The sequence below is a fragment of the Egretta garzetta genome, unplaced genomic scaffold (assembly GCF_000687185.1).
Source record: "Egretta garzetta isolate BGI_Z169 unplaced genomic scaffold, ASM68718v1 scaffold89, whole genome shotgun sequence".
NCBI classification, from domain to species: domain Eukaryota; kingdom Metazoa; phylum Chordata; class Aves; order Pelecaniformes; family Ardeidae; genus Egretta; species Egretta garzetta.
In genome coordinates this window covers 3,343,999-3,368,106 of record NW_009269997.1, presented here as the reverse complement: position 1 = coordinate 3,368,106, position 24,108 = coordinate 3,343,999, and the positions used below count along the sequence as shown (strand labels likewise).

At 40.8% G+C, this 24,108-nt stretch overlaps 1 protein-coding gene across 1 annotated transcript in view; it reads right to left on the bottom strand.

Moving 5' to 3' along the window:
• Positions 1-6,945: 6,945 nt before the first annotated feature.
• The window catches only part of ARHGAP24 (Rho GTPase activating protein 24), a 221,368-nt gene continuing 204,205 nt past the window's right edge, over positions 6,946-24,108 (bottom strand). The window contains exons 6-10 of the mRNA XM_009647479.2: positions 16,595-16,727; positions 14,365-14,438; positions 13,485-13,606; positions 8,869-9,937; positions 6,946-7,401 (exon numbers count right to left, since the gene is read on the bottom strand). Of these exons, the coding sequence (XP_009645774.1) occupies positions 7,158-7,401; positions 8,869-9,937; positions 13,485-13,606; positions 14,365-14,438; positions 16,595-16,727 (1,642 nt within the window). The 3' untranslated portion in view covers positions 6,946-7,157. The remainder of the gene's footprint in view (positions 7,402-8,868; positions 9,938-13,484; positions 13,607-14,364; positions 14,439-16,594; positions 16,728-24,108) is intronic.

The following is a 24,108-nucleotide window of genomic DNA, read 5'->3' as shown; positions in this document are numbered from 1 at the left end:
GCTGCAGTAGGCTCCTGGCAGGACCTGTGGCCCTGTGAAGAAAGGACCCCAGGCTGGAGCAGGGGCAGAGTGTGAGGAGTCCTCCCCCTGAGGAGGAAGGAGTGGCCATAACAATGCATGATGAACTGACTGCAACTCCCATTCCCCATCCCAGTGCACTGCTCAGGGGGAGGAGGTAGTGAAAAAAATCAGGAGTAAAGTTACAATAAGCCTGGAAAGAAGGGAGGAGTGGAGGGAAGGTGTTTTAAGATTTGGGGTTTATTTCTCATTATCCTACTCTGATTTGATTGGTAATAAATTAAACTAATTTCTCCAAGTCAGGTCTTGTTTGCCTGTGATGGTAATTTCTGAGTGATCTCTCCCTGTCCTTATCTCAACCCACAGGCTTTTTGTTATATTTTCTCTCCCCTGTCCTGTTGAGGAGGGGGATTGATGGAGTGGCTTTGGTGGGCATCTGGCGTCCAGCCAGGGTCAACCCACCAGGAGGATTTTCATTCAGCCAGGAAGGGTTCAAGTGTACAGCAGCAAGAGGCAACTCACTGTTTTGACTGGGTTGTCAAAACATGCAAATCAGTGCACCTGTTTATTCAGTGTCTCCTTACCCCACCTCTGTTCCATCCTTCCAGGGATGCTATACAATAAATATTTGTTAAATATTAATTCTTTTTAGCAAATTGGATCTTTCTCAAAAAATTTTAGACCAACTACTGGATCAAGTACTGCCTATAGATCTTAAAATGGTAATCTTAGCAAGCTCCTTTCCTCCTCATTCTTATGAAAACCTAACATACCAGTTTTGCATATAATTTATCATAACATTTTATTTGTTTTTATATTTGGAAAACTTGGTCTATGAGATGCTGAAAGAAAAACATGTAGCAAAGAAGTGTAGTAAGTTTAATTTTTCTGCTGCACCAAAGCACACTCCAAATGCGTAGCAGGATTCTCACAAACAGAAAAGAGGACGGAAGCTTTTCTGAGCAAAACATCAGAATCTACCACTTAAAAGGTACAGTGAGTGTCTGCCACTATTCCAGTCTACTGTGCAAGGGCATATAGGGCACCATCATCCACCACAGTGCTCTGATGATGTGGCTGGAGATAGGATTAATAGCGGTAAGCATGCCTCCCTCTCTTACTCTGTCCCTCGACTGTAGCATTCCGACAGCCTGTTTTTAAGTGTGCACGTTGTCCCAAACTTACACTTCTGAATGTAATATAAATGTAATCATATCCTGTCATTGGACCAGAAGGTTTTCTTCCACCATCTGTACTTATGAATTGTAAAAGCATTATCTCTTGTGTGCTGTGCACAAGGCGAAGAGTGACAATGTGATAGAAGGGCTGAGCTCTTACCTGCCGTTCTTAGCTTGGAGCTGGCCAGTGAACTCCCACAACAGATTATTAATTTTGGGAGTTCACAGAAACACCTGTGAGAAAGAGGTGAAAGCAAATTTATTATTACACCTTTTTTAATTGATACTTGAAACCCTTTTAGTGTCCTCTCATAGTAACTAACACTGTCAACTTGGCCTTAGAACGTGAGTTGTTCCATTACACAGACTGGTGATAAAACTGGTTGTCTTGGCTAAAGCCTCAGTTTCATTCAATATCTTAACAGTAAAATTCCTGAAAAAACTGCCTTCATGAGATATCCAGTAATCAACAAATACACTCCATGACATCCTTATAGTTTTTTTTCAGAGCCCTTGGGTTCAGTCTGCTTTGACCTTAATCTCATGAATAAGTCTTTCCCCTTTCCACTCCACTCCACTGCATGAGAGGGAGCATGGTTTTATCCTTTGGCCACTTAAATCCATCAGCATGGCCCCCCCAACATTGCTTCTGCCAACCAGGTCAATTCACACACAGGCTGGGCATGCAAAAGGCAACAAAGCAGCAAATCAGTTGTGGACCATGTGGAAATGGTATCATACAGCTGAGAAGTTACAAATGTTAGAATAGCATTTTCTTATTTGCTTCCAAATGTAAGAAACATCGAAAATGTTGTGGTTTTAATTTAAAGAAGTAGGATAATAATAGGAGCAGGAAGACGACCATTAAGGACATAAACAAACTTTATCACTGCAGCCTAAATGCTGATGAAGCCTCACAGGAAGGAGGAAGGTGCATTGATCATGATGGATGTGGACATATGTTGTTGGTAATATTTTCTAAGTTTGCTGTGCCTGCTCAAGGTTTCTGGTCTGTCTAGATGATTGCTGCAGAGACAATGAGGTGAAGTCTTGTCCTGGATTACGCAGCAAGGAATGTGGCATATCAGTACTTAGGCATATACCTGGAATTTGAACATTCTTTGAGGGAATGGAATACCTTTTCAAATGCAAAGCCAAGCTTCAAATCTAGACAAAGACAAACTTCAAACAGACAAATCTGCCTAACATGAGCTTCCAAAAAAGCATTCAAAGATACTTTAACAGTTTGATCCCATGACTGTTTAAGCTGACTCCAAATGGCATAGCTATAGTGAACTTGTCTGATATTTTGAGCCAGCACTCAACCACCTAAACAGCTAACCCAAAGAATAGCTTTGTGCAGGTTCAGCTCCAGGAAACAAGACCACCATGGGATGCACAAGAGCACTAAGAAGTAGGGTACAGGAATAGATGGCTGGCAGCACCAAGAACAGTAAACCCATCAAAGAATCAGAGCCAAAATTAGCTGGACCAAACAGACAGAAACCTGAGCTGCTGCTCTGCTCCCGGAGTAACAAAGACTTTCCTAGAAGATATTCTGAATACGGAATTTTGCTTCTGTGTCCAGGAGACTAAAAAAGCTAGCTGGTTTTAAGAACTATAATTGTATGGATGATTTATATTTTCTTCCAAGACTAAGTCCTAATTTCAAAGCAGATCAAGATCCCTCTGATACATAAATGAAATAGAAATTCTGATTTCCTAGCCTGGCATCAGTCAGGAGGAGACAGGCCTACTCCAGCCTAAGCCCTACATAAAATTCACATGGAGAACCGCCTTCCCAGAGTCCCTGCAAAAAGGAAAGATTTTTTTTTTCAAGGATCATGTCCTAAAGAAATCACTGCAGTAGCATCATTCAGTCTAAGTCAAAAGTGCTTAATGGCAATCCTCAAAAAAAACCCAATATAAAAATCAAGACGATCTATATACAACAAAAATGAAGATTTTTCACTGAAGTAGTTTGTCTTATAAAACATCTCCAGCACGGTGAATGCAAAGACCTGAAGATAAGAAAAAAAACATTCCGAACTGCATTCTTGTTTGGGGGTAGACCAAGAACTAACCCTCAGAAAGCAATCACTGACCAAATAACAGGGAGTTCAGAAACAGATGTGTATAAAGAAGCCTGTTCAAACAAATAAGGAAAACATGCAGCACCTACAAATCACTGGAAACCTCCAGTCAGTTCCTGTGAAGACAAAGGATAATTGAAATTGAACACAGAATGCTAAGTACACGGACTATAAATACCTTCCCTTCTTCCATGCATATTGTATAGCCTAGGGCATTTGGAGGCAGATGTGGACGTGAAATGAAATTCCTATTCCTTGTCAATTTTAAACAAGTATCAGAAATAAAATTTTATCAAGTAGCTGTCATTTTTGTCATCCTATCACCTTGGAGTGCCACCTTTCCCCACTGCCTCACTGGTCACCTTCTGCCATGCCTACATGACTAAACTTTAGGTCCTCATTTACACAGGTCCTTGAACTGGTCTTAGGAATTGTATGTTCTTTTTAGATTAAAGAGAGCAACAGAGCTCGAATGACACAGGGGCTGCTAGAGGAAATCAAAACTGCCAACATGGCTTCACTAAGGCTAAACTGTGCCTGACAAATTTGGTGGCCTTCTACAATGGGGTTACAGCATTGGTGGGTAATGGAAGAGCGACTGATGTCATCTACCTGGACTTGCGCAAAGCATTTGACACTGCCCTGCACAACATCCCTATCTCTAAATTGGAGACATGGATTTGACAGATGGACTGCTTGGTGTATAAGGAGTTGGCTGGGTTGGTTGCATTCAAAGAGTTGCAGTCAACAGCTCGATGTCCAAGTGGAGATGAGTGGCATTCTTCAGGGGTTGGTATTAGGACTGGTGCTGTTTAACATCTTCATCAGTGACATGGACAGTGGGATTGAGTGCACCCTGAGCAAGTTTGCTGACACCAAGCTGGGTAGTGCGGTTGACATGCAGGAGGGAAGGGATGACGTCCAGAGGGACCTTGACAGGCTTGAGAGGTGGGCTCGTGTGAACCTCATGAAGTTCAACAAGGCCAAGTGCAAGGTCCTGCACTTGGGTCAGGGAAACCCCAAGGACAAGCACAGGCTAGGCAGAGAATGGATTGAGAGCAGCCCTGGGGAGAAAGACTTGGGGTTGTTGGTTGATGAGAAGCTCAACATGACCCAGCAGTGTACGCTTGCAGCCCAGAAAGCCAACCATACCCTGGGCTGCATCAGGAGAAGCGTGGCCAGCAGGTCAAGGGAGGTGATTCTTCCCTTCTACTCCACTCTTGTGAGATCCCATCTGGAGTACTGTGTTCAGCTCTAGGGCCCTCAACATAAGAAGGACCTAGACCTCTTGAAGCAAGTCCAGAGGAGGGCCACAAAGATGATCAGAATGCTGGAGCACCTCTCTTATGAAGACAGGCTGAGAGAGTTGGGGTTGTTCAGCCTGGAGAAGAGAAGGCTCCAGGGAGATTTTATAGCAGCCTTCCAGTACCCGAAGGGGGCCTACAAGAAAGCTGGAGAGGGACTTTTTACAAGGGCATGTAGTGATAGGACAAGGGGTAATGGCTTTAAACTGAAAGGGGGTAGATTTAGATTGGATGTAAGGAAGAAATTCTTCACTATGAGGGTGGTGAGGCACTGGAACAGGTTGCCCAGAGTTGTGGATGGCCCATCCCCGAAAGGGCCGGGTGCTGGAACAGGTTGCCCAGAGTTGTGGATGCCCCATCCCTGAAAGGCCAGGTTGAATGGGGCTTTGAGCAACCTGGTCTAGTGGAAGATGTCCCTGCCTGTGGCAGGGGGGTTGTAACTAGATGATCTTTAAGGTCTCTTCCAACCCAAACCATTCTATGATTCTATGAAAATGAGAAAACTGGCTTCATCTGAGTGAGAAAGCAGAACTTTCTGCACCTCACGATACTGCTGCAGAGACTACTGTCTACTGCAAAAATATGAATTCCAGTTAAGAAAATACTTATCTCTGAGACTTTGCTGTCATGTCAACAGGTATCAGATACTGCTTAAATTGTGAGTCAACTTTGACGACTACTGCATCAGATATCAAGGTGTCTCTCATTCAATTTAAAAATTGGAATTAACATAGTAATCTCTTTCCTTCTCTCACCACTGTGGGGACATCTTGTGATTGCTGCTAACTGATATATCAAACATGCTTCTTCCTATTACCTTGATCTCTCCCTGTCTGACTTTTTCTGATTTACACACAGAATGGATGTGCACTAGACATGTTCACAGTAATTAGTACAATAGGCACCCTGACTGGGGACTCTGAACCTCACCAAACACAAATAATGCATACACAAACACCATGTGTAATGCTCCATTGTAAGTTACTATTTCTCTCAAATGTAAACCTCATGTTTGCTTCCCAGTATAATTCCCACATCTAATTAATACTTGACTAATATACATGCTATAACTGAGAATGTTCTTTAAGGCTATCTTCATCATTCTTTTGCAACTGGAATTAAAAAATAATTGCAATATATTTAAGAGACACTAGAGGGAAGCCAAGATGTCTCAATAACCCTCTCTTGCAGTCCTAAATGCAAAGTTAAAAACAAAAAATCATTAACATGGTGTAGAAAATACCAGTTATACTTACTATATGTAAAGATGCCAAACAAATTATTAGTTTACACCACGGCTTTGCTGTTTCTTTTTCACTGGCACTCTGCATGCTGTTAGGCTCCAGGCTGCTCTCTCTGTGTGTTGCCTTGGTGATACTGAGAGCCTGGGAACTTTCACAGTTGTAACACTTGACAGTAATCTCATGAAGCATTCAGACAGCATGATAACTTGCTAATATACACTGTAAATATGGGTGATGAATACGTTGGTGTGTTTTCTTCCTTATTTGCTGTTTGTTGAACAGTTGCTCTGTTAATTTCTACTCCGAACATAATTTTTTTTGTTAATTTTTTCATTATCCATCACACAGACAAGGCTATCGGGATGTCCGGTTCATTCCCTCTGTGTGTCCCTGCACCAGTGTTACAAAAAGGACTCACGTTCAACCAGAGTACAGAGGTAAGTCAGATACAAATATGGTCAGAACAACTGGTTTATATTCCTGCTCTGAGCTGCACTTATCAGGCACAGGGTGTATTTTGGGTACCCCAAAAAGCTCTGGTCATGTGACTGACTTCCCCTTACGTTCCCCTTTCCCAACTTCTTACTCCGCACCCACCTTTGCTCTCAAAGAAGCAGCTCCTTACCCTTTTGCCATTGTCCCCATTTTTGCTGACTTGATACCCCTCATTTGCTTTTTATTATACGGGTGCCCTGATACTTTCTAATCCTGGCCATCAAGTCTGTTAAATTATCACTGCTTTATTTTGCCCGTAGCATGCTGCTGTTTCTCATCCTGCTGTCTTTTTAGAAGTGACGCAAATCAGGGTTAACCATCGGCATATATATCTTAACATATCTGTTTATCTTCACTCCCCAGCAAGAGGAGTAACAAAAAAAAAAAAAAATCAAAACCAAAAAACATTTGATATACAAAATAAGCTGATGGTAAAACAACGCCAAAAATAGCTTATGATGTTAAGTGCAAGGGAGAAAAGCCTTGATATAAAGCTTGATTGCAACAACATTTCAATTTACCAGTTTAAATACAAGACTTGCATTAAAATATTTGAGATACATCTCTTGCTCTCTAAGGTGATTTTTTTAAATTTATATACACATATCCAGTTGTGACACTTGACAATAGTCTCATGAAGCATTCAAAGAGTATAACTTGGTAAGTACACACTGTAGATATGAGTGGTTAATGTCTGTACGATTTCTTCCTTCAAGGGTTTATAACATTATGTTGAGTACTAGCCTCAGACAGGTGACCAGCCACCTGATACAGTATAATACCCCAAGCCCTTCCCCAAAGTCCCACAGTCTACATTTCCAGTGCTCACTGGATCCAGATGGTGTTGCCTCTTTCTGGCCTGCGAGACTCCACTGTCAGTTCTCCAAAAGTGGAGAAAAACTGCTCCATCTCCTTCTGCAACATATCATTCCTCTTCTCTGCATCTTCCTTGGCCCGTTCTGCATTACGCATTTTGATTTCTACCATTGTGAACTTCTTCCGCTCTTGATCCAGTTCTTCATGCAGGGCCATCATTTCCGTCTCCAGGGTGAGATTTCTCTGCTCCAAGCTGCAAAAGCAAAATAAAAGCAGACAGATCCTGAGCAGCACTCCTCACTCACTCAAGCAAAAATGCGCACTACCAACCAATTCATACATGTTTCTTTTCATTTACAAAGTTCAGACTGAATTTTTGAGAGGTGTATATACAAACCATGGCTTCATCAATGAACCATTCTCATAGGGCAATCTCTTTGGTAGCTCATTTAGAAAATGCCTAATAACAGCCACGGCAAGGTGCACAGTAGCAAACAGCTCCATCTAATTCTCCAGGAATAGGCTAAGTATTCCTTTTACTTCTGGAAGCATTGACACCCAGCTCCTGCTGTAGTTGCACTAGTACAAGGTCAGAATAATGCCCCGAATGCCTTTGTTTCACTGTTAATCTCCTTTCTTCAGCTGATTTATCTGCTATATCTATTTGCAAATATGGATTGACAATTCAAAAAAAAACAAACCAAAACTGCAATCAACATGGGTTTTGTCTAACAACTGACCCTATTTCAGATCTAGCTTTCCAATGGAAAGCATTAGAAGTCCTAGTACTACTAAACACATGGTCATCATGCATGTTAAACACTGTAAGAAGTTCTCTACTACACTGCATACTATGCTGAAAATAGTGATGTGGGTGGAAGACTGCAATATTCTGTACACTGCACTTCCACTAGCAGCTGCTGTTGCCAGTAGCTCTCACATGTGATCCAGCTATGACTTGCAGTACCAGAGGGACCCAATGCGAAGGGCTTCTGTGCAACAGAGGTGAGAACAAATACTAAACAGCTTTACCGAAGAACCTTTATTACAAAGAGAATGCATTCAACTCTGCACTGCTGTGTGCACCAGTTAATGCTAAGCCCAGACTTTGAGGTTTTTCGTTGATGATTATGGCCATCCACCCTAGCAACCTTGTGTGCGAGAAGAGTCCAAACTATCTGTAGACAGAGACATGGCTCTCCCTTGCCTTCTTTAAAAGGGTCCGAGCTGTGAAGGAAAGGCTCAGGCAAAGCAGCAGTGAGGATACAGGACCATGAGCAGAAGTAACTCCCAGATGCAGCACTGTCTCAAGAGGAACAAAGACCCTGGAAAGGAGTTCCAGCAGTTTCCCAGTCCCAGTGATGCCCAGTTGTCCATCTCAGTCTCTGGAGAACAGGCATAAACTAACGGAAAACATTGTGAAAGCCTGCTGATTTTGTTAATTAGGTTCTACAGAAACTTACAAGGTTCTGGCTTTATTTTAGATGCCAGTAGGATAGCGTGTCACAACCATGGCAAACCAAATGCTCTGAAACAAACCCCTTTGGATCATGATACCACAAAAGCAATGTCAAGAGTACATCAACACTGAAGGATGGGAAACTCAGTGGCAAGCACCCAGTTACTATACTAGCGCAGACCGCTAGCACGTCACGAGAGGGGAAACTTCTTGGATTTACTCTGCAAAGGGCAGTCAGGTGGTAGAGCCAAATTGTCTTACCTTTTTATCCTTGTCTCGTACTCTAGTTTTTGCTTGGCCATCTCTTGCTTCAAGCTGGACACCAGGCTGTGCAAAGCACTGTGGTTGTTAGTACTGTTGGCCACAAATGTTTCACTGTTATCGCTGCTGCTGGTGGCTCGACTGCTGTGGCCCCCTACACTCCTTCTGTCACTTTTGTTCTCATAGTCACCCAGGTTACAGAGGTCTTCATGTGGTGGTCCCTCCAGCACAGAGTCTTCAAAGTTACCCACATAAGAGTCCTGCTCAGGGCAGGTGGTGGTGGATGAACGACAGGAGTTGGAGTGCTCAGGGAGGGATATTTCACAAGAGGATGTGGACCAGGTGGCACTGTCCACACTCTGTTTGTCATCAGAGTTCACCATAGAAAACTGCTGGTGGACATTGTCATAGGTAGAAAGCCTGTTGTGCTGGCCTGACTCACTCACTGGTTCCTTCTGCTTGTTGTCCCGCAGTGTGACGTAGCCATTGGGCACCCAGCCCGGGCTCAGGCTGTTGAGGGTGTTGCTGTGCCCGTCTGTGCTAGAAACACCCATCCGCACACCTCCATTCTGCACGCTGTGTGTGCCCATCTTAGTCACTGGTCCTTTCAGGGATGACGTTCTCCTCGTTTGCAGAGTACAGTTTGGTAAGGTCTGGCTCTTCTCGGGGCCCTCCACAGAGCTGCTGAAGGACCCGTTGGTGACTATGCCACTGCCTTTATTAAAAGCTGGATTTTTTTTCACCATGAGTGGTGGGCTTCTGGTGACATCTAGTTTCTTGATGCTATTCCTGGGGCTATTTGTCTTGCTGCCTGGCAGAGCAGTCGGAGACTCATTGTCCATGCTTCCCCTTTGGGGAGACTCAGGTTTGTCCCAAGAGCAGCGCCTCACTGCTGTCTCCTTGGTGTTGTTATTCTCTTTGTTCTGTAGCTGCCCCACAATCGCTTTCTTTGGCATTTCGTTGTTGTTGTTGCATACCTCGGGTCCTATCTGAGGGTCTGCATCCTTGGGAAATAGCTCTTCATGTTTGCTAATCATCACTGACATTAGCTGCTGGACTACTATTGTACCTGGAAGGAGACACCAAGCACATGGTCATTAATGGCCTGTTTTGTTTAGGGCATAAATATATCTTATCCATCAGATTCCACAAATACTTACTAAACATTCACCTTATACAAACATTTACGCAATCTGTGTAACACCGTGAATGTTTAACACGCCTGAAGTGCTTCTGGCTACCGAGACAGATCAGTACCACCTCTTTCTTCCATCAAACCAAGCCAGCAGGCCTCACAGAACCCCTAAGAAGAACAACTTCTGTGGAGAAGCTATTACTGCGACAGTAACTGCATTCCAGGAAAACCACAGAAGGCGATAATGAGTAGCAAAGGATAATAACATTTTAAGTGATGTGTTTCAACTCAACATGGCAATCATTTTTAAAACCAGTATCTTACTCTAGCACAGTACTTGTAGTTTACACAGAAAACAGGCAAGCAAGGGATTTGCATTGCTGGAACACAGACATTTTAGTCTTTTGGAGCAGAACAGGGCAGTAATATGACAGAATTAATTTAATGTGAATGCCTTTAACCACTCCATGGTGAAACTATATGCAAGCAGGAAATTATGTCACGTTATAGCACAGTACAGCACTAATACAGGACCACAGCTTGCTACTTGCTGTAATAAATGGCTACCTTTCCACTTAAAGACCAACCCCCCGTGATGTGCACACCACTTGACTGCACTGCAATTTACACACTAGCATTATATGGACTTGGGGTAGTAAAGATGTGCAACTCTATTTCACTAAGCAGACCCTTATTAAGGATTATTAAGAATATTTCAGGAACAAAGTCAAGATAGTTACAATAACCATCCCATTTTTAAGCTCCTAGAGAGCTTTCAGAGGCATGCTGTGCTCTTCTAATCAATAATTTCCCACTGTGCAATATCGTTTCACATCAACTCCTTTGTGATATTCTGGATCTTTATACCCCACCCTTTTAAAATACAACTACTGAGAGCCAATTCAGTGTGGGTACTCAACAACATGGGTTTTTTTAGTGTTCTTGTTTGTTTGCTTGCTAAGGCAAAATCATACATTAGAACTATGCAGCGGGAAAATTCACTGTGGCATGTTTAGCTGTATTCCTTCTGAGAACATTAGCTGTTATGTGCAGAGTTTTACTACAAATGTTGCACTGTTCTCAGGCAACTTTTGCCACTGCGTTTGACAGTAAAAAATTGCCCCATGATTGGAATTCTGGAAAATCTCTCGTGAACCAAAAGGCCCAACTCCTCATCCCCATTTTACAGGTATGGTTACCCATAACTGCATATTTGACTTTGAATGATTATGCAAGAAAAGCACCCTGTATCTTCCGAAAGCAAAGAACAATGCTGAAGGGTGACCATGAGCATCAACCAATGTACAGTCTTTGTTAAAAGTTTCTATACATTTGACTATGTGTAGCCCAATTGCAAATCAGCATTGTCTCTTGTCAAATCTTAAAGTTAAGCTTAAAGAGAAGTCATAAATCTGTTTAATCAAACCTGTTTCTCATTAGTTAAAAAATATATGTATTTCCCTTCAATGAGTGTAGTATCCATGCCATTTCCTACAGCAGCCACCATCATTTTAGCGCTAAGGCTGGTGGTAAGTAGGCTGGAGAGTTGCTTTCAGGAAGAGGAACAACATTATTTTCCCTTTCCACCTGGTTTAAAAACAAAGCAAACCCATGAAAACTCTTGCTCAAACTTTCAAAAAAAAAACCCCCAAACAACCCACAAACTTTAGGCAGCAGCCACTTTGGGAAAAATATAAACCTAGAAGATGGTATTTTATTTAGGAATGGCTAACTCCTTTCTCCCAATCCCAAATCTCCATTCATCTCCCCTGCCCCAGGTGAGCCAAAGATAGATAGATGGTATCCCATCAGTAAATGTTATCCTGTGAGATAGTGTTCTCATAAATTTCAATGGTATAAATCAGCTCTGTGGCATCTCTCTGCAGTTCCAATCTATGGAACAATTTGAAGTACTTTTTGTACTATTTAATTCAAAAGCATGGGAAAAAAGGGACAGTTTTCAGCCTGACCGAGAGAAACATTCACAGCAGTTATCTACCAGGCTGCTAAGCTCTACAGAAGCGTCAGGGTGAGAGAAGTAGTCTGGCAGTTCTGTAGGTACACAGAGACAGGTTGAAAGTGAAGTGATAGGCAGCATGTGCACACAGACACAGACACACACACAGAGACACAGACACAGACACACACACACAACAGTCAAAGAGGACAGAAACAAAGCAGGAGAGACTCTTGTGCTTCTCTCTCAAAATACCATGGGGACATGATGTAAGATGTGTAAACTAGGACACAGTGAAGCTTATCTCTGCACCCTCGTATCAGATAGTCACAGTGCATTTGAGACAAGTATGTACAGAAACCAGGGGGAGCCACAAATGTTGGGTATTTGAAGCTGCACAGGTTTGATGATACTCATGCACAGTCATAAGAAACATAAATTGGACACTTGCTCTTGCAAATACTTTTATGTCAAATGCATGACCAAACCATTCTCTGTAACAATGAGAAACCAGACATTAAAGTGAAGATGATGATTAAAAACCCTTTCCACATTAGAAGGGTTTTGGGCTTGTCTGAGCAACTGTTCTGACAGCTAACCCCAGGTATTCACTGCTTTCAAACATGATTTGGAAACAACATGTTTCTCTTCACAACAACATAGTCATGTTAAGAATTAAAAGGAAGAAGAAGGAAATGAGACCTCAGAAAAACAAGCAGATGAACAAAGTATACGGGGAATTGTATCTGGGGAAGAGAAAAAGCATCAAACTCATGGAAAAATAACAAATCCACGCACTCTCAAATAAACTGTTGAACACTGTATTTTTGAGTTTTGGTAAAATTTTCAGTGCACAGGGCTGTGTACAGCCATAATTTCTGAGAAAGTTAAGTAACTCCTAGACATAAACAAAAAATTGTTTGGAAGGAGAAAAGGTGTCACGTACTTTATGGAGAATTACTGTCACAAAGATTAAGCCTAGGAGGAAATTATACAAGGAGATTGTCATGGCCATATTTTTGTCATAGTCACAGCAAAATGCTAGAGCTGGACATCACTGTAAATAACAGAACACAGCTGACAATTTGATCACTGTAGTGCAAGAAGGCATGTAATATACCACTGCCTTGTGGGGGATTCTACACTGGTCACTGCTGTATGAACCTGTACTAACTTTTTCTCATCCTTAAGAACCGCAGGTAAAGTATTAACTGCACTCCAACCACACATGCTGAATAAGAACATGCCGTATTTGCAGCAAGTTTTGAGAGAAAAAGTACATTTTTAGTGAAGTTGCCAGGACAGCACAATCTCATGCAAAGTCTGTTTGCAATGCTGCACACTTCAGTCACTTTTATAATAACCTGCAAGATATAACCCAGAAGTTCATTCAGGTTGAAGAATTCTGTGTCTATAAAACAGATATATGGAACTTACTGCACATACTACATGGACTGGTATGTACTGTTAATAAACCTAAAGACATTCCTTCTTTCTATTACAAGTTATGTACAGTAAGCTCACCCTCCATGATAGTCAGAGGATCTTCCACTTTGGGGCGAAGGATGTTGGGGCCAAAAACGGTAGCCAGATTTTGCACACTCATTTTGTTTATGCCTGAATAAGACTGGACTTCATCAAGGAACCTGTGGGGAAGAAAGAGGCCTTCAAGGAACATCTAAAAAGGAAATTAAATTTTAAAAAGTCAAAGCATGTGATGGTTTCTTAACATAGTTCAAGTATTCCATTCCAAATCCTCATGGAATATCTTGAAAGCTCAAAGGTATTCTCCTCAACTTCTTCAGATTTTCTCCAAAATGATACACTGATAACAAAATTGAAATCTGGACTGACTACAAGATAACTCTGTTGAAGATGGTAACTTTCTTCCAGCGTAATTAATCAACTACTTGGCTCATAAAACATCCTCAAAATGCTAACTGTCAATTAGAAAAAAGTTTATATTATTTTTAAAATGTTTTTTATGCAGGGAACTTTCTACAAGTTCACAAATTGCAACTGTGTTAAGACTTTTTTTTAACATCTTAGATGTATCCATGAAACTATTCTACATACTACAAGACATACAAAGTTTTAAGGACGCCATGCTTCCAGAGCGCACAGCCAAGGCAAGTAACTGCAGTTAGAAATGGGAAAGCCAGGTTCCTATAAAGAGGACAGAATATATTCACTTTTATCTTCTTGCATTTCTTGCTGAGTGCAGCCTGCTTATGAAAAGGAAGTCATAACTGTGCTCATTGATAGGGTAAATTAGTAAGTAGTCATGCAGTAAACCTGTATTTTTAGTGCAAAATACTTTTCCTTCAGGGTACATACACAGACAGGTTTGTCTGTGAGCTCACAGTTATAAATACCATTGTGATATTCTTGCAAGAGCACTTACCTACAGATATATTTCAGTAGATTATAATTGACAGCTGGCAGGCTCTTCACTTGCTTCACCAGTTCTTTCAGGCCCTTTAAGTGGTTTAAGAAAAAAAAAGTGGGGAGGCACAGTTTCTTAGTATTTTACCAGAGATTAAAAAAAATGTCAGCAATTCCAATTAGAAGACAATAAACACACCACTGAAACTGCAGTGTTAAATGCTATATACAGGTTACCATCAGGAACAGCTTGTAGAACCCACTTTGGATGGGGAAAGCTGTATTTGGCTAACAAGGGTTAGCTCCAGATAAAATAAAGGAAGTTCCTGCTGATAACAAGCCTGAGGCTTCCAGAAACAGTTCTGGTTTGAACTAGTTGATATTTTCATGAGAGAAACTATTTGGGTATGTTACCCAGTTCTGGTTCATGCTAGATTCAGACCAATAAAGAGTAATTTCAGTTTGTGCCCACCCTGGGAATGTGGCAAGCAGAATATCACACATTAATTTCTGTGCCCTGGCTACACTCCTTACCAACCAGTGCCTTTAGACTCTTTTTCAGCATGGGCTTTTGGTACTTTGCCAGCATCAGTGGGGGTTCAATTACAGCATGGCATGAAAACAAATGCAAATCAAGATGGGTGGACCATAATAGTCCACAAGTTTGCTGACTGTGGGCTAAGAAAGGAAACAAGGTGCACAGCTCTCTTCCTTAACAGTAACTGCACTTTTAACTTCTGCGTGGAGAAAGATCTACTCAGATCTTTCTCTTTCAGAGAAAATTTACTCAGACAGCCTTATAGCTGGACCGCTAAGCCACCCTAAAGAGCACTGAAGTGGCTCGCCATCTGTAGTACTTATTTTTCACAAACTGTAATTTGACTCTTGCTTTCAAAATGAATTTAATAAAATGCTTCGTGGCACAGTTGCAGAGCAACTACATAAATACAATCTGGACTAAGCCAATATAAAATGACTAAGAAGTTAATCTGAAAATGAGTATCATTGCAAGTATAAACTGCATGATGAATAACTTCCAAGCTGTCAGGTGGCTTTACATTGGAGTTATCAATGGTTAAGACATATGCAACATGCACAAGCAAACAGCTGCAGCTTCAGCTCTGAGGATCCCCTGCTGTAACGGGCAAAAAACAGCTAAAATTAAACCCACTCCCACCTTTTGCAAGCCACTGACAAAAATTTGCACCTTGTAGCAAGCTGTAAAGGACAGCGAAGAAAGCAGCCTGATCTCAGTGGGTGTAAGACATTACGACCATAGAAGAAAGTTTGCCACAGATCTTTCATCCTCATCCCCCCATTCCATCTGATGGGAACAACTACCACCTCTGCTGTTGGTAGTCATCAAATAAAGGCTCAGAAAGGAGATGGTTTCTCAGTTTAAAAGTAGGGGCTCCTACTCATCTTAATTCATTAGAAGATTAGGAAAGAGGGGTTCCAGTTCTAGCAGGATTGAAACGTCAAAAAGGAATTAAACAGAAATAACCACCTTAGAAAGCTAAGGGAGTAGACTGAAATCAATAGAATGAGCCTATTTGTATTTACTTTGAAAAGAAAATATCAGGGTTGACCTCATTACCCATAAGCACACAGAACAATGTAAAAAAAAAAAAAAAAAGCACTTCAGTTTCTTACATCTTCAGATTAATATCCAACAGGCCCATGCCACTGCAGGGCATATATGATCAATCAGAACCCCTATTTTTCTTATCTGTGTAATGCAGTTTTAAAAGTCTGGAAGGTGGCCTGCTTCCAGTGGCGCGCTTCCATCTTTTTGAGGCCTTCTGATTCAATGACAGGCAATGAATAGAGTCTGTTGGCCTTCAACCAGAAGTCAGTAGAAGTTGGCATCCCAACACTTAGAAGAAAATGACCCCTGATTTAATGGCAGAGATTGGACAGCAACTATTAAGACCCTTCCTTTACAGTTCAGAATGATAATCCATGAGAATACAAATCTCTTTGATGCAAAATGGAAGCTATTGACCACAATGATGTTTATTGGAACTGGATTCAGTGACATGCAATAAATACAGCTAAGGTTATGCTACATGTCTTTACTTAAGACTTCCAAATGCCCTAGGTGGCAATAATTTTCATATAGAAACAGCCTCAATTAAGAGATGCACATCTTAAATTAGGATAGGTAATTACCAGCTTCTCTCCTCAAAACTGGAAAAGGTTATAACATGCCAGCCTTTTATTTCATCTTACTCAAATTGCCAACTCACCGTTTCTTCCTCCTTGCTAAGCATTTTAGCACAGGAAAGAAAATCTTCATATTTTGCATACGGTATGACTGGTTCTGGGAGTTCCCTTAGGTACAGCTTAAGCAGTGATGCCACCGTGTGCACATCTGTATTGCTGTTGGGTTGGAATACAAGAAGTCATTACTGTGAATCAGGATAATACTGTGCAATTGACAGGGTAAAAACTGACACTTAACTTTTCCATTGTCACCCCAGATTTTACTCATCAGCACTATATACATTATATACGGACGGGGATGTTTTGTCCTATAAAGAGCTTAGGATACCTGCAAGCAAGAGTCTGTCAACTCTGCTGGTTTATTTACTATGAATAATTACACGTTACACATGAGGCATTATTTGCAGGCACGGGTATTGAGAAGATCCTGGCTCTCATTGACAGGCATCTCACATCAGGCATGCAAAATCCATCTCAACTGATGCTTTTCATTTTCATCTGAGCCAGAAACCAGGCATTATATTTACACAAGGGGGATTATTCTATCAGAGACGGCCCCAGCTCCCAAAACATGCCCACCATATCTCAATTATACTCTTATCACCATCTCCTCTGGTATCAGTATAAATAAGGAAGTTTTAAAGCAGACCAGATATACCACAGGTGATTAGTTGAAACTTTGCCATCTGAATTACAGTTCCCTGGCATGCATCTTTTTCCTATGGGCTCCCACAAAATGACTACTGTGCCTCTTAGCTGTACCATTACACTGAAAACCTGGATATAATTTACACACAGAACCGTAAATCCATGGGAAATGAGTTACAGCTCTAGCCTGTACTGAGTAAGCTAAGGCATTGCAGGTCACCAAACTTAGAAACTGTCTGAGTGCTAGCACAACAGGCAATATTACAGGGCTGACAGCCAAAGACCTGGTATGACATATGCCTTCTCAGTTACATGTGCAGAAACTTAAGGTGTCTTTGGATACAGCTAGTAGGAAACTAGGCTGTTTCTCAGGTGTACTAGAAGTAAGATGATGGGGAGAAAGATCAAAATCACAAGTTCAAAGTATGCAATAAAATTTGCTTTAATGTTTGTGTGGTGTGTAAAGTTACATTGTGGTAACTTAGGAGTACTTCTCTGAAAAGAAATAAATAGAAATATATAAAAACTACAAGTTAGCATGAAGAAATCTCTCTTGCATTACTTCTGACTTTATCTCTGGGTTTAGCTATTCAGGCATTCATTCAAATCCTTGCTGGAATGTTCTACATGCTTTCCCTGGTTCAGATAAAGAATTGTACTGCAAGCTGGTATCTTTCCCTCTGACTTCTGAGAAGTCAGAAGACCAGATACTAAATTACACTCATTTCATTCATAAGAAACAGAAAATGCACAGACATTTCTACAGTGTGCATTATTGTATATTTTTTTTCTTTGAAGACTTCACACTTGGAACATTTTTTAAACTCACAGTCTCTGAAAGGGAACCACTGGTGTTTGACACTCTTAAGCTTTGCTAGAGGTATGTTAATCATTATTTTTGAATGATCAATTAAGACAATAATGGCTTTTACTAAGTTAAATCTTAACAAGAACAATGGGAACAACCTTAGGTTAATGTGGTATGGTATGAACAACCTAAGTCAAAACAAAAGAAGCGAAATGATAAAGCACTGTACATATTTAAATGTTAACCACCACAATCCTCCTCAAAATACATTCCCAGAAAACATTTGTATTTCAATCATGAATAATTCACAGCCAAAATTCCAAAATGCATTTTCTAAAGAAACAAACAAAGTACTAACGCAAATCTGCATTTTTAAGGAAGGTTTAAATTCTAATCCCTTGATTGCAACCCTCTACTTGTAGGCTGGGGCTGGCTTAGATCCAAAACAGGAATCCCATCTTTACCCGACCCCACTCCTTGGATGCATATATAACATATGTAAGGAACTGTACTATACATGAAACTAGATACAGCTGTACTATTGTATGAGATTTCAAATGCTAGCTCAGATTTGGCCTCTAACCTTTGCCTTCTACCTATTCCCAATCCAGATGCAAACTAAGTGAACCGAAGCTCTTCATGACGTCCCGGCTAACAAAACTCTTTACAGACTACACAGCCCAAGGCCTTAAAACCCAGATCCCGATAATCTCTCAGGTATTTGCTTACACATCTGTTGCCATCGGTGCTAGTTTTTAGAGCACAACCATGCCCAGGCAGCTGCTGCTATTCAGCCTTTTCCAAGAAGCAAATTTTACGAGAGATCTTCAGTTTCCTAAGTTGTTGGTGCATCAGGACAGCAAAAAGCAAATACAGAGGGAAAGACTTGCTAGTTAGACTCTGCAGGACAGCAGCAGCCACAGAGAGCAGAGGTGAAATGTCAGCCTTAGGACAGTGCCCCACGTGGCAGCATGAAAGGGAGCACAGGCCATCAATCTGCAGAGAAATTAACTCTGATTGCTCAGCATTGATGGTCTTTCTGAAGATTTTATTATTACTATTTTTATTATTTAAACAAGGAACTCCCCAGGCCTTGCTGAAGGACTGAACCACATCTTTCTATAAACTTTCCCATAGACTATTTGCATAAAACTAGAGAGGCCTTTCCAAAACAAAAGATTCAAACAGGTTGAGTGAGAGAAATTACTGAAGAACAATTAAAAGTTAGCACACAGATCCCCCAGTGAGGGCATTAAGCAGTATCATCTTCCTTTCTTTGTACTGCCAGGATCATGCTTCCTGTAGTACGTAAGAACAATTTTACACCAGTCCCTTGGTGTGAAGTGGAATACTTGCTCCTTGAGGGCACAGCACATGGAGAATAAAAACACTGAAGAAGGGGACAAAAGCCCTGAAAACTGATGCAATTTATAAACTTTCTCCTTTCAATGAGAAGTACTGATAGACTATCACTGTGAAGGGTTAGCTGAGTGCTAAAAACTGGCTCTATCAAGAACTGAGAGACAAATGGCAAGGCAGGATGCTGAGGAGCAAGGATCCTCAGCTACAGGCTGTATACGAGTGTACAGAAAGGTGCCTTCTGAGCTGGGGTGAGAAACCCAGCTCCAAATTAGTAGACAGGGACACATTTGCAATTTTAATATATTTTTTTTTTAATTTGCTTCTGCTGATCGAATGCTAAGACAATACCGCAGACTGCCACCAGATGGTGGGACTGCAAAATAAGATTATTTTGGAAAACTTGTTTCATTATCTTTTTTCCCCTAAACTGTACTGCAACACTGCTTAGGACTTTATCTATCTATACAGAAATTACCATACAGAATTTGGCAGCATAAACAAACATACATACACACACACACAGCCTTGCAAAGCTCTTTGAGAATTGGATTTTTTAATTCTATTTAGTAACAGTTAGACAAAAGCTAGAAACTTTCTTTTTTCAATGTAAATACTGGATAAAAGTATGTCAATATTTTTATAATAACGTAACTAAAAGAGTGTTTCATATAATCTGAGACCTGTTTAGACCTTGCAGTCTAGTATTTTTTTTCACCTTTTGTTTTAAAATACAGAAGAAAACTTAAAAGTGGCAAACTCCAGTTTTAATCCATCTGTATTTTAGGTGTTTCAATCCACAAATACCATTAAGTGCATTTCAGCCACAGAGGACAGACGGGAGTTTCAAAGGAGTGCTGAACTGCAAGCTCTCTTGAGGATCAGGACCATTTATTTCCCTTTCCAGTCTGCACTGTTCTAGCCACAATCCAAGTCACCCAACAGCATTTATGTATCTGTCTTGAGGGCGTTTGTGTAGTTTGGAAGATGTGGATCTTTCCAGGGTCTGTAAAGGACCTTTTCCTCCTGGACTTTTTCCAGCTACAACTGATCAGTTTAAGAGAAGGTGGTATTTCTCCCTTCAAACCTGGCCTTGCTTACAGCTACAGAAACTGAACGATTATACCTATCTTGGTATTTCTTTTGCTATTTGACAGTGTAATATCAAAGTGTTCCATGATCACACATTCATAATTAACATGATTAGAAGTATTCATTAACAAGTATTAAAATAGAGTATGTCAATTCCAGCAGAAAATCCTCTGTTATCTAAATTGGAACAACTCTCATTAATTGAGGCGGACTTTCTCCAACTGCACAATGAATAATTACAAGCTTGAAATGGGACAACAAAGCACGAAGCAGAAATTTGAATGCAACATCAAAAGCATCAGCAAGCTGAGAAACGGTCTCTTTCAGCACGTTGTGCTGGAACATCTGAGGAAGATTACTTACCTTGCTAAAACTGTAATACTGCTTTACTGTTGATATGTTTCCAAAGGAGCATCCCCCGCTCCACCACTGTCCATGCAAAGGCATTACAAATGCAAATGCACCACAGCCTCTCCTGAGTCATCAGACTATGCGTATTCAAAGCCCCATTCATCTGAACTTTGTCATTAATATCCCTCATGGCATTGCTGTTTTGACAGCACTTTCCTTTGTGATACCACAGATGCTGTGGAAGTGGCTGTCAGACCAATTACACCGCCTGGAGTTTCTCACTCTCTCTACCATAAACAAAAGTTATTGAAGCCCAACAGGTCACCAGAAATCCACGCATAACCCTCACACTTGGACAAGCAGACAGCGTGTTCAGGGAGCTGGAGTCAGCGCTTCAGAGCAGAAAGCCAACAAGCTCCTCATAAACTCTCAGAGAGGAAATATTAACAGGGCAAGGTCACATTAGAAAAAGATTAATGCTGTGCCAAAAATAGCTCTAGATCATGATGACACATAAACAGTTTGCATAAAGAACAAACAGTAGGGAACAACAAGCTGTGAGGCTATAATTCAATTTAGGAGTTCTGGTAATAAAACAAAGGAGAACAGTACAGTTCAAACAGTCTGTGTATCAGTACCTCCCGGTACTATAACTACAGCTCCATCATTTCACATGTGTCACAGATCACAATCCTGGAAATGGAGCGTCTCCCTCACCAACATACCCTGTACCCACCATCACATTTGCCCTCTGTAGCTGCGTTTGGGTCTGTAGAGCAGCTCTCAGACCAGCACAGAAGTTTCCCTGAGATGGGATGAGTTCCCAGCTAGCTGCCCAGTGCACACCTTTGCTGCCAGTCTGCAGACTGCTTAAGCAACACACTAGAATCCATGATAAACCAGTGATGAAACACTGAGTAAGCGACATTGAGGAAACATTACAAATGCACGTAAGCACATACAGAGTGAATCGGAGCATTGTTACTAACAAGAAGCCAGTACCCAGAGGCTAGGAAGGCAAAGCCTGTGCTTCCGTAATGTTACAGTGAATCAGGAGTGGTTCAACTGATTTGGGGAGTCAGGCTTTGGTCTAGCAATGCAAAGATCAGGTCAAACACATAACATAACTGGTTGAATATCCTATGTGATTTTTGTTCCCTTGTGTAGGTATCTTCAAAGCATTACTTTCTATATAATTTTCCTATATAATGGATATCTAGTACAAGCGGTACCATGCCTAACCTAAGTACCAGCTGAAATTTTGCCTACAACTTGTGAAATATATATGAAAGCATTTACCATTTTAAGCCCTGAGCTGTCTGTCCTCCTCTCCTTGCTGCCACAAGAGCCTGGCTCTACTTAAGTTAACAATGATCTCAATTCTTATTTTCCTGTTTAGACAGAGAAAAAACCCAAACATTTATTCTGCTCCTTTATCCTTATGCTCATGATTTTTACAATCCATGCTACCTTCCAGAGACCCATTCAGGGGAGTAAGCACCACAAGGAATACTGAAGATTGACAGACTCTATTTCCATGTTAGACATCCAGTTCAGTATTTATACCAGCAGCCAATTCATTCAGGTTAGAGAATGAAAGCAGCAATTTAGGACAAATGAAAAGATAAACTCCATAGAAAGACATTAAACATTACTTCGAAAAATACAGATCCTTAAAGAGAGACACAAGTGCTTTCAGGTAAGGTAGGCAGAGGCCTAAGAAACAGATGGGTTCCCATCAGGAAAAAAAAAAATCAACCAGCTCTAGTGAATATGTTGCTATATTATTTTACCATTTGATACGTTGTTCAGAAAGGCTGTTACGTTTCTGCAAGATTTTGCAGGGATTGCAAGTATATATAAAACTTGGAAAAATACCACAAATAAACTACCTGTTCTTGTTTACTGGAGGAGGAAGGCACAAATCTTGCAACCCTAAGTAAGAATGCTTTAAAAAAACCACACTCTCAGACCTTCCACATAAACAAAATGTCATCCTTTCTTAAAGGCCATCTAAGAAGTCATTTGTCATTGGCAAGTGAAATATATGGTTGCCTTTTTTTAAAAAAAGTCTTTTTTTTTTTTAAAGCAGCAACTCCATTTCTGAAACTGAAATTCATGCGAAGCAACTACAAATGTCGATTCACACTACTAAATAACTAAAACCACACTCTCCTACAGCAGGACACCAATTAAACTGATTTAATGACCCTTGCATCATGCTAGAAATGTGTCTTCTAACGTGTATTTAATTGCTAACACTAGGTCTTCTAAGTTGTGCCATATGCAGAGGTTATTTCTGCTAGACGGCTAGAAAGAGGGCTGGAATTAGAAAAGATGTGGAAGTGGCTCCAGAGGCATAACTGATGAGCAGATTGTGAGGATCAGGGAAGGAAGCCTGGAACAGGCAGAAATGAACAGGAACTTTCACAGGCCTAAGGCCATTTGTGTTTGGCAGGAACCAGCTTTCTAGTAGACTTCATTTCACAAAAAAAAATAATGTTTTGTTTAGGGATTACTGCACTTTCCCACTAGGAAGGGAATAAAGCCCCTTCCTTGTGGGGAACTATCTGCTTTAAACAAAGAAATTCTTATGTACAGGCTTGTATTTGGAAAATAAAAGAACAATTTTCATAACCAGTGATTTCCAAGTCAATGCCTTGTTGCAGTCTGCACTATGTGGACTGCAGCCCCACTGAGACAGGTCTCATTTCTTGCATTCATGAAAATTTTGAAACATTCTTTGTCTCTGGAGGAGAAAAAGAATTGCGCATGTGGTCCTTCTCACCTTGAGGATATTACTTTAGTACCATCCTCACCACTGTCTTATTTTGCTTCAACAATCCCAGTGATTAAGTGCACAGGAACATACCAGTTCTACATTCTGGATGATTTCGTTCCAGTAAATAATAGTTAGCATTTGCTTACTGTCACACAATGCCACTTATATACCCTTTTCTCACCTGATTGCAATAGTGACTAGAGCAATAAGAAATATTTTGCCCTCTAATGTACTGCATTCTTCTTTAGAGAAGCTCAAACCCATGAGAGAATGTAATAGGGATTATTTTTTTTTCTAAATATGCATTTATGTGCTTTCCTTCTCTCGTGCATACACACAAACACAGGCTGGTGAGCTATATAACTTTAATTTCTTCTGAATTACTGGACTATGCACATCAGTGATAGTAGTTATGAAAATCCAAGCCACATACATCGATCAATCACGTAAGTATTAATGTTCATTTCAGTGACATTTCAAATACTTTTTTCTTCCTG